The 12,027-nt window shown below is 41.5% G+C and overlaps 1 protein-coding gene across 1 annotated transcript in view; it reads left to right on the forward strand.

Moving 5' to 3' along the window:
• pacrg (PARK2 co-regulated) overlaps positions 1–12,027 on the forward strand; it is a 172,746-nt gene that overhangs the window by 86,779 nt on the left and 73,940 nt on the right. The window contains exons 3-4 of the mRNA XM_038729390.1: positions 2,065–2,236; positions 9,165–9,314. Of these exons, the coding sequence (XP_038585318.1) occupies positions 2,065–2,236; positions 9,165–9,314 (322 nt within the window). The remainder of the gene's footprint in view (positions 1–2,064; positions 2,237–9,164; positions 9,315–12,027) is intronic.

Raw genomic sequence — 12,027 nt, forward strand, 5'->3', positions numbered from 1 at the left:
TTCTGTAAAAACGGTGATGCTCACTTTAAGAGAAATAAGTCTCTTGTGTGCATTGAGCTGAATTTGTGAAAATGTGAGCTTCTGTCTAATATGTATATGACAGAGAAAAAAATGTGATAACACAACACACACACACATTAGATTATGTTAACACACATACCCTACAATATAACACGCCAGAACAGTGTTATACAATGGTTCTTCAATTTCAATTTCTTAACCCGCAATTTTAACTTACTGAAATAATGTATGTATAATCAAATAGATCAATAATATTTCTAATGTAGATACGTCTTTCTAGCATTATATGAATCATATAATTAACTATTTACATGACATCAATCCTGCACACTGTCCAGTTTAAGATCATCAAAAATAAAGAATATTAAATTGATGTTAGGAGTCAGAATTGGTTAAGATGTTCTGGGATTGGCTTTGTGTATACTTATTGTGGCCAAAGAAAAAGCAGTGTATGGCATGACGTGTGCCACTGACTGCCACTGGCAAGCAAGCCGCGCTGTGCGTTAGTTTCATCTCGCCTCTCCTCACCCTCTCTACCACTTTATCCCCCCCCCCCTTCTCTGTGGACTCATGTTTGCTTTTGTTCTCTTCTCAAGTCCGCCTGACTCACAATGATGATCTTGACCAAGCGCAAGGAAAGGTCAAGGTTGGCCGGCAAATTGCCTCAAAGCAATCAGCCTTGTCTCTCTGCGCTAACAGTGTGAGCTCTCTGTCGCTGTCGCCATCTTGCCATCTCTCCCATCTCTCCCATCTTTTTTCTCTGTTTTTTTTCTGTCTCTGGGTTTACCCAAGGGTGGGGGTGGGGGGGCTGCTTTGAAGTCTCAGCTCTGACCGGCGGCTGAGCTAGGTCTGGGGACTTGAAAGCACAGAGTGTCACTGCCTGGGTGACATTTCAGCACAGACCAGCGTGACCCAGCAGGGTGCTTGTGTACGTGTGTTTGTGTGTGTGTATATATGTGTGTGTGTGTGTGTGTGTGGACAAGAGAGTGTCTCCTTATGGCCTCTGCTGTCCTTAAGGACTGCTGGCTACTGGGGGCTATTTGCCTCTGCACCAAAGGGATTACCTTTCATTACATAAAAAACAGAATCACCCATTCAACCTCTAACCCCCTCGCTCAACAACAGTGCCACTGGGATGCGGTCCTATAGCTGATACTCCTGTTATAAATACGCACTCAGTAACTAGATCTAGTACAGTTAGATATTACATGAGCCATGACTACATGTAACGTTTTATATCATTTTCAGCACTCACACATGCGCACACAAGGCTCAAGGACAGCCTCCTTTGGGTAGGCTGCTGGTTTCAGCCCAGTGTGCCTGAGTGGCTTCACTCTGATGGCTTCACACACATGAAAGACTTCACTGTAATGTGTCACACAGTACCCACACACTCAGCCAAAGAACATCAAAGGCTGTAGTTGGACGAATGTCTTCATCTATCGCCCGATAGTGTGTGTGTCTCCGTCTGTCCTCTAAACGGTGTAAACAGGTGTTAACATGTCAGCCCACAAGATGCCACATGCCGCTGTGTCATGAGCTCCTGAGCAGCTGTCCCCCACCGTTAGCGTGTGTGTGTGTGTATGTGTGAGCATATGTATATATGTGTTTACTATAAGCGTTATAAATGGCTGTGAGAGGAGCTTTAGCCTTACATATCGTGCAAAGCCAAGGATAAACAAAGAGAAGAGCAAAGGATGAAAGGGAGCTTTATGCCAATAACTGATTTCCTCAAGAACGCTTGAAATGTTTATCTGCTGTATCTCTCACTGTGCATTTGTGTTTTCTTTGTATGTTTTTGTGCACAGGTACAGGTGGGAATCTGAGTGAGCCTGAAGGCTTAGTGGGCAGGGAAGGGAAGGCACAACACAAAAAACAAAAAAAAAGTTCATCCCTGCTGCTAGCTAACGCTTCTGTCAATAGCTGTATGTTCCTACAAATCCTTGAGCAAAGGACAGAAACTCCACCTCCTCTGTCTTTTATCTGTCCCTCTGGATTAAAGATGCAGTTGGTAATGCCTGTAATGGAAATGTCTGTCCTCAGGTGGAGATTGAAAAGCTGGACTACCACCACTACCTGCCTCTGTTCTTTGATGGCTTATGTGAGACTGTTCATCCGTACGAGTTCTTCGCCCGCCAGGGAGTCCATGACATGCTGGAGCACGGAGGCCCCAAGATCCAGCCTGTCATTCCCCAGCTCATCATCCCCATCAAGAGTAGGTCTGGGAGTGTGTCTGCTCTCATAGTTTACAAATCACACACAAAACTCTGTTCCTTTCCAAAGCGACCCTGTGTGTGTTGATGTCATTTTTACATTCACTGTGTTCCCCTGACACTTATTAAAGAAATGTGGTTAACTCAAAACTAAAGAAATACCATACATATTGCTGGTATTGTGTCAGCTTAAATGCAATTAGAGTGTTGTTAAAAATGTTCCCATAAAGCTCCAAAGAAGGTTAAGATCATAACCATGAAGTTATGAAGTGAAGAAGAGAAAGGGATCAAAAGACACAATTTGTGCGTTTGAAATATGTTCAACTTGATATTATTTTTCAGTTCTAAAAAATATAGTGTATTCACATCCCACATTCACAAATATATAGTATTATCACAGCAATTTGGAACTATTCAATTAACTTTGGCAGCAAAATGGCACTACTCATTTGCATTAGTTTAACAGGCCTTTCTATAAGTAAATGTTATTATTATTCTATGAGTGATTGACAGCCAAGTAATCTTCTCAGTTAGAGTTTAATTGCAGCCTTAATAAATATTTTTGCATGTCATTACTTTATTATTTACTATTTTGGTGACAGCACCATTATAGTTGCTGTTTGCCGATCTCAGACAAATCCCGAGTCTAGAAGACATTCCTATATACTTGTAGTGTAACTGGCTGCAGCCTTAGCAGGTTGGAGACACATATTAAATAAAAAGTCTAGTGTGGATGGTAGGAAATCTAATAATAATCTAATTAGATAACTCAACAGTCCTTCTTTGTAATTTTCTCAGAATTGACCAAGCTAAAAAATACTTGAGAATATATTCAAATAAAATTCTTAACAATATTAAATTAAATTATTAAATCAATATTAATATGCATCACAATCTATTTCTTAAATATATTGACACATTTTTTAAAATAATTTCACACAATGACACTCTCAAACCTCTGTCAGACAATATTGCAGCAATGGAGTGCAACCAAAATAGAACAACATGCTTTACTAGGAATAGAGTCACCTGTCTTACACAGTTGCGCTTCAACAGATTCTAACATTACCATACAACCAGTCCTGTGACAAGTCCTAATTTGGTTTCACAGTCATACTGTTCCTATTATTACATTAACCCGCAGGGCGAAGCGTCCTTATTTTTGAATTTGCCGGAAGACGTTCGCTCTGAAAGCATGCCTGATAATCTGCCATGTGCAACGCGGTGACATGCTACATTCAAGTGTGTCATAGTGTTGTGCCTCCTTACCTTTCCGCGCTGACGCTTTTCCTTGGAAGCATGCACGCGCACACACTGAAACACACAAGTTGGCAGATGGAGGTGGAAGGAAAGGTCATATCTCAGAGTGGAGTGGTCTGTGACTTCAAAAATAGACATCACAATTCACAGTAATGTGGGCAGGAAAGGTTTCTTGTGTGGTGAACACGAGGAGGTTACATAGAAGTTAGAGGATTGCATATTGGTTGGACTTTTGTTGAAAAATTTTAGCACAGACATACAGTCTCTCTCTAACACACATACACACTCACACTGTCTTTTGTTTGGTGCCGCTGCCAAGTGGAGTGTCGGTTTCAAAGTGGGAGTCTTTAAGTGGCGCCCAGTAAGCCTGGGATAGTGTTCATGTCATGGGCAGTTGGCTGGTGGTGTGTGTATGTGTATGTGAAGTGTGTTCCCTGTTTATTTGTGGGTGTTGGACATCTGTGGAGGCAGAGGGGTGTAACGGCCAACAATAGGCAGAACTGTTGGAGACACCGTGACAGACTGACCCTGGCACAAAATCTGTTACCACACTACACACTGCACTGAACGCGCACACGCACACACATACACACACACACACACACACATATATATATACACATCTGCAAGGTCTTACACATCTCACATTGTCTGACATACCAAGTTTTGCTTTTCCATGATTGTTACAATTTTTTTGACTACAGTATTATTCACTTGTCTACTTTGTTTTCTAAATGATGGAAAAAGCACCAATTTAGTAAAATAAAATCCATTGAATACATTTAAACTTGATCATTTGTATGCCATACACCATGCAATATGTTGTTTCACTGATAGTTTAATATTTGCCTAATGCCCATTTTGCCTTTTTATCAAGAGGTACCCACGTTATACAGCTCAACAGTGACTGCCCATTCTTATAAAAAGAGTTTTAAGCATGGAACGAAGCCAAACAACTACAAGATGAATCGTGAGCATAAAACATTTGATTCGGAACAAAAAAATCGTAATTAGCGCAAGGAAAAAAAGGTACTGTGTAAATAATTATTTTAAGAGTGAAGGAACTACTCATCCCATAACCATTGGGAATACCTTGCCAATGACTTCCAACCTAACGATAGTAGCGTGCTAGTAGTTTGTATTGTGTTAATAGTTTGTGTTGTGTGAGTACATAAATAGTGTCATGATTAGTAGCTAATGTTAGCTACTTAACTGGCCGGCAAAACTCACCACAAACCTGTGTGTTTTGTCTTTCATAATGGCCCTGTCAGAATCCACAAGCTGGCCCTCACAAACGCTGACTTGTAGTGATTCTGTAAAAAATAAACTGCATGTCAGAAAGGGAAATCATGGCTCACCGGTGTTCACCGGTAGCAGTAATTCACTTGCAAAACCTGTTTTAAGTTCTAAGTATTTTAATAAAGTTGTTTTTTTTTTAAACGTAAGTAGCCGTTCACGTTCAGAGGTGCTGTGGGTAGAGTAGTACTTCTCCATCAAACATGTTTTTCTTAAAATAAGGTTGGTATCATTCGGACATTCAGTTTCTCCTGGACCATATACCATCGTTTCATAATCTCATAGCTAGTGGTAAGTCTACCCTGGATGGTTACGGTATTATTTCTAATAATCAAAACCCTCGATTCAGACTATGAATGGGATTACAGAGCCTCACTGTTAGCTCTAAATGCTAACTTAGACAGTAGTTAGTTTATAAATTCATACCCTTCAGCAGTTTTGGTCAGTTGCCTTTGGGAGGCCAGACCAAAGGTGATGGCTATGCTCCTCATGAAAAAACACATTTGCACTGATAATGGAATTTTAAATGGCCTCCACCTTATTAACTTCTTGGTTTATTAAAAATCAGGCCTGTTTCGCCATCCACAAGGCAAAGCCGCCAGTCCGTGTCTCTGTTGCAGATTAATTACTTTTCTATGGAGCAGGGAAGAAGAAGGGATGGCGGAAAGAGGAAGAAAGTAAAAAGCCGTCTGCAGTCTAAAATGGCGAGATATATATTTTTCTCCTCTGACGTTAATACATCTTCAGTGTGGCTGGCAGGCTCTTATCTGCAGAGCGACTGAGTCACGTCAGGCCCTGGTGAATTTTGATGATGACTGCAGGTCACCCAGTGAGAATACACAATGAAGAAGGCTCTGGCTGACATTATACTCCAAGGCCCTGTCCTCTGTGACTTAAAGACTGAACTCTTTACCACTGTACACCCTGTGCCTTTCACCCCATGTTGGAAAGACTACATTATTTGAGAACATTGCATAGTTTATTTAATACATCTTTGTGGTTTTGCTGAAATTTAGGTGTGTTTTTTCTCCCAAAATGTGTTTTTAGGATGTAACAACTTGTAAGATGATTAAAAAGCTGATGCAGAAAGAATATGGCAAATTATTTTATATGAAACACTGATATTTCTGTAAGTAAAGGCAATAAAAAATGGCACGTTCAGCTAAACGGTACCATGGTGACTTAAGAGAAAAGGTAAAATGTGACTGAAATGCTGTGGTTTGGGTTTTCCTGGCTTCCTTAAATAGGTAGAAGGATTCAGAGCCATGCCTCCATTGAGCCTCAGTTGATTGGCATAACATTTGCTCAGCTTTGAACCAAAATGAGACTTTGATTACAAGAAGATCCTCAGTTACGCCTCGGCACAGGAACATCTTCTGATCTGAAAGGTATATTTATACAAAGAACGAGATGAACACTCCAACGTGTCACCCTACCGCTGACATTTCACAGGAAACCGAATGCAAGGTCACTAATGTTTTATTTTCACACTGAAAATTAAACAGGTCCTAGCATGAATAGATTATTACTTTATTCATATTTGTCCCAAAACACGTTTTATACCAGCATTAATATATCAGGCCCTCGGCTGCCTTCTCCTCCGCTCTTTAAAATTTTTTCCCCCTTCTCTTCTCTCTCTCTTTTTTTTTTGTTAGCAAGGCGAGAGTGCCGATGAATAATTGAACAGTCCTGTGGTCCAAATGTCACAGCAGGGGAAATTGTTTGCGCTGGCTGGTAATTAGAATTTCATTGTTTGTTATGTAGGTTTGAAATCCCTGTCATTCCACATTCCACCTTATCTTGGTGATGGCAGATATCTCTGGGCTTGTCTATCTGGGGAGACACTAAGGGAGAGATGGAGAGATGGCATAGAGCACAATACATTCGCTCATTCTGCATCATCTCCACTGCTGGTCCTCTGTATAGGCCTCGCACACACACACGCACACTGACTGAGACAAAGACATTCCTTAGCGAACTTGTCAGGCACTCAAATGCACACAGAACAATGGACTCGGTTCAACCGCTCATTTTCTCACATGTATACAAAATTGTATTAATGCAATGTGATGAGAGTGTAAAATGTTTTATTCCTTCAACCTATTAGCCTCTGGTTTAAATGACTCCTCTACATTGTATAACTTCATTCATATTTTGTTGCTTCAGTGCTGCCTGAGCTCAAGACAGAGGCTGACATTTTGTCATTGCTTTTAATGTGTTTGCGTGCGTTTTGAAAAGTTTGCACGTGTGCATGCCCACGTGATTGTGTGTGTATCAATGTGTGACTGTTGTGTGTACGTGTAAATGCTTGTGGCAGCTTCGTATTTGCATATGAGCTGTTTTAACACAGGCAGTGGGTGATGCAGTATGCTCTTCTCCGAGTGCTCTTACTCTTACACAGTATTTTAGGTTTGTTGCTCTTTTTCCCTCTCAGTCAGTTTTCTCTGTCAATTTAAATATGGCGCTACGACTGGGGATTGCTAGGATGTCATCTTACTCATACTACCTATCAGTTTGGTACTTTATAGTTATTTTTATCGGTTGTAGATTTTTTGGCACGAAACAGAAAGGAATTCTGTAAGTGCAGAATCAAAATTGCGTTATTATTCTCTATAATGAAAACATTTTCTCTTTTGCACCAGAGTTTATTAGCATTGTGAACACTGTATCTGCAGCTATAAATGTATTCTTGTATGAATGATGTTGTGATTACTGATGGTACATTCCCTTGTTAGAAATGAGTATTTATATTTATTTCTTTTAGTCTGATTGTAATATGTTTTATCGTCTGTTATAAAAGTGAAGTGTTTTACCACAACTGACTGAACTGACTGTTAACCTGTTACAGATTGAAATGAGCTTTTAGCTATACTTGGCACAATAATTGTGTTGTGCATTGTCCCTGTAAAATAAGTAATAACAAAAATAAATTAAATTAAAGGAGGGATGCACCAATCTAGTGCTCTGGAGAAGCATCATTGCCAATACTGACACTTACAAGGAGATCAGTTATCAGTTTTTTTGTCATTATAACAATCATAACAGAAGTTATCTCATTGCAATTTTCATATAGAGCAGGTCTCTGTAATATTTACAGAGATCCATAACAATAAGAGTAATAATAATAATAGTGGTAGCAGCGGGTGTCGAGCAGGAACATGGGGGCAGCAGCTGTATTTTACCGGGAGCCAGTGCAGAGAAGCAAGTGTGGGAGAAATATGTCTATATCCCTTGATATAGATATAGTGATTAATTTCATAAAAAATTATATAGAGCCCCTTTAAAAACAAAGTTTTAATACATAAATTTGGTAATTTTCTTGGCTAGAAAATGTGCTTATTCATTTTCTAATTTTACAGTTTTTAGTGCTAGCTCAAGCAAGTACTATGTTTTTCACTCATTCACTCCTTCTGTTTCTCTCATTTTCTACCTCTCTCTCACCTGTTTCCTCCTCTCCATCAACCTCAAGCTCTCAGCGTCTCTGCTCACACACTGTTTCCTTTGTTGTGACTCTTTCTTTTGAAATGCTGTTTTTTCATGCGTTTCAATTTTGTTGTTGTATGTGCTTACTGACAAAATAGGCACTGTGATGCCATTACCGTCCTCTTTTTGTGAAAGTAGGCATCAAATGGCAGTTTAAGGTTTCATAAAGAGAATAGTCTGTTTTTTTAACATGGGATATGCTTCTTTTTTTAACTGACAGTCTGCACAAAGGGAATTACCAGCACTCATGCAGATGCTCAAATAAAAAAATAAAAGAGCACAAATAAAACAAGCACAAGGAACTAGAAAAATATGTCTCTCTTAGTTACTAATCACAGTTATTTTCTAACCCTTTGCCCTCTGCCTGTCACATCTCTTTATCTCTCTTTCTGGCATTTTGTCTTTTTTCCCCCTCCATCTTTCACTCTCTCTGTATTTGTCCCTCTTGATCTCTCTAGCCCTCCATCTATCCCACCATCATTCCCTTTTGTTCTCTCTATCAGTGGGAGATGGAGTTAAGTGCAGCTGTAGGCCAAATAGCCCAGTGATTGGCTCTCACTTACTCCTGCCTCCCCAGTGCATTTGAAATCACTGATTGCAGACAAGCCAGTCTAAATCAAAGCCCAACTATAAAGGAAAGGCTTTCAAGGGAAAGAGCGTGTGGAGGATCTATGCGTATTTTGGCTGTGTGTGTCTACTAAGACCACTCTTATGTACCATATAGTTGCAGTTGTCAGAATCATTCTACATTTGATGTACCTCCACCTGCCTGAACAAACAACTTGTCAATCTAGTTCACATATTACAAGCTGGTTTGAAAACTTACTGAACGTTTGCCCTTGCAGCCCTTTTTAGACTTAGCTGACCCTTGCCATCTGTCCTGCCTTCCAGATGCCCTGAACACGAGGAACCGTCAGGTGATCTGCACCACCCTGAAAGTTCTGCAGCATCTGGTGATGTCTGGGGACATGGTGGGAGAGGCTCTGGTGCCCTACTATAGACAGATCCTCCCTATTCTCAACATCTTCAAGAACATGAACAGTGAGTTCCAGCCATGCAAATGTGACGAGTGTTAATTCATGGACAGATGGTGTGTTAGCATGATGTGTCTCTGAACTTTCGTCCCTTTGTGCTATAAATCATTTTTTGTGCAAGTAATGCTACTACGTCAGTGAATTGTTATTACTGAATGTTTACGAGCCTGTGAAAGACACTAATAGGTATTCATGTGTAATGCGTAGCCTGTGTTAAGGCTGGGGTTAGGTTTATCCAGGTGATTTCACAGACCTGCTCTGTTCTGTGAAATGCTATGCAGATGCTATGTGTCGCTTTTTGTTTGGCTGTGAGTCTTGTGACTTCCAGGCAGAAAGCATCCTGTTTTCTACCTGTTATTTTCTCTGTGGATTCAATGTATGCGCCTGTCCCTGAATCCTTTTACCTTTCCCTCGCTCCGCTTAAACATCCACTTGACAGAGAAGCTCCATTTTGTCTTTTCTGCTGTCAGTCAGGCTGCATTGTGCGGTGCTGTTCAAGTGACTTTGTCCTTCCTGTCTCCGAAAGCCTCCACCTGGGTGACACCAGGACCTGGGGAGATTGGCATCAGATAGGCAGGGCTCTTTGTGTGGCAGCGTCAAAGCACTTAGCATGGTGTGACATAATGTGGACCCATTGAAGGCTTAGAGGCACAGCCAATCCCGAACACCACTCGCCACACAGTCAGTAGGATGTGGAGAGTGACAATGTGAATCAATCATTTAAACACAGGCTTTAACAGGAGAAAACACAAGGCTTTAGTCTCTTAATCAATATCCAATTTGAATCTCTTGTCTCTTTAATTCGCTTACATTATCTGTTACTATTTACTAAGGTCTAAAAAAAGGAAGGAGAAAGCCGAAGGAGATAGCGTGGAAAGACAAAGGATGGAAAAGAAAAGCCTGCCTTATTAGCACATGGCCATATGCAAATCTCCTCTGTAAATTAGCTGTCAAATCAATCCCCTAAACCGTGTTGAAGCGTGAGTTTCTCCGCCACGGCGCAGGCTCAGCAGTTGGCCGGTGAACCCCACCAGGAATAGTTTTATCTCTGCCTGGTAGTTACTGTGCTGGCCTGTCTGCTTGTCTGTCCGCCTCTGGCGGGCATCGATTAAACCTGAGCCAGCCTCTCACCTGGCAGAGGTCCCTGTTATTGACCTCTCCTGGAGAGACCAGACTGGGCCAGAGAGGGGTCCGTAGAACTGCCAAAGCATAGGACCCAATCTGCTAAACAAGGACAGCGCTTCCTGTCAGCTCTTTATAGGCATCCAAAGAGTTTCTCTCTTTTTAAAGTTTGTTTAGAATTGAGGCTAAAGATAAGCCATCAATGTGTGTCCTGCACCACCCACTCCCTGCTAACACAGAAAGATATGACTTCAAATACAGAGAATGGATGCTTTTCTTTTGGGGACCAGACACTGTGTGAACCAGAACTCTGTGTTCTTTCTCTCTAATATGCAAATATTTGAAGGTTGTTGTTTTCTCACATTCTTTCTTTCTCTCTGTGTGTCATTGTCTCTGTCTGTCCTTTGTTTTATGTGGCTCGTTTAAATCGATATCAAAGTATTTCACTGAAGTCCATCTATTATCTAATATCGCTTATATACACCTCTAGCTCCATCCCACGCTCAGTCGGCTGTCTCAATGAGAGCCAGCGTGCTGCCTCTAGCAGACAGGCACGATCATTGTGTTTAATACACCAGAAGACACAGAGGACTGTCTAGTAGTGTGTGGTAACATCTCCTTTTGGCTCTCCCACACTGTAACTCGCAGAGCTTGCATGGCATCCCTTTTATCTCCTGAGCCACAACCAGGCCACTGTCCAGTGTGTGTGTGTGTGTGTGTGTGTGTGTATGTCTACATGTGTGTACATCTGTCATGAATAGATCTGTTGTGTCCCATATGCAGCTGTTGACTTCAGCGTGGATGAAGGCCCCAGCTTTCTGTCTCCGTCTCTCTGTCTGTTTAGTGTTGTGTAGGTCTGCCAGCCTCAGGCACATAATGCTCTGCTAGACATCTACTGCATATACGCACAGACACACACATATTGTATATAATCGCTCGCTGTCCCAGTTGAGGCTACACAACCTGACTCTGTCCCTGTCTACCCAGTTGTTGGGGCTGTGAATCAATAGGCTGACAGCCACTGCTCTAGCATTAGGGCTACACTGAGATATCACCAGCATCTCATCATGGGACAGATCCCCTAGGCTGTGTTCACACACTCCCACCGTGTCGCTCCCACTCTGAGACAGGGTTGTGACCTGTTAAATTGGTCCATATACAGGCCTTATCCAAGCCATTTTTCCAGGGTCAGAGCTGGAACTTTACATCTCCAAAATGGACCCTCGGGTCTCCTTTCACTCAGACAGAGCACCGGACCTCTGACCAGGACAGCACAATCATGACCCACATTCTCAGCCTCCCTGGGAACCAGGCCTGTAAAGAAGGAACGGCTCCATTGTTCAATGAGAAAAAAATATGCCTGTTTAACTCCAGGCAGCCGGCTGCCATTCTTACCACTTGCACAGTAATGCGTCATTTTGAAGTTCACAATAATAAGCAATCACACAGTATCACCGTCCTTGATGTACCCCTTTGTCTCCTGAATCAGCTTCCTCAGCTTTTGTTTGCTTTGTGCCTTTTGCATATCAGCTGTGTGTGCGTGTGTGTGTGTGTGTGTGTGTGCATGAATGTTTATGTGTGTGTGAGAGACAATGTTG

Source organism: Micropterus salmoides, unplaced genomic scaffold (assembly GCF_014851395.1).
Source record: "Micropterus salmoides isolate LMB-PRFRI ecotype aquatic unplaced genomic scaffold, ASM1485139v1 Ms_hic_scaffold_19, whole genome shotgun sequence".
Classification (NCBI taxonomy): Eukaryota; Metazoa; Chordata; class Actinopteri; order Centrarchiformes; family Centrarchidae; genus Micropterus; species Micropterus salmoides.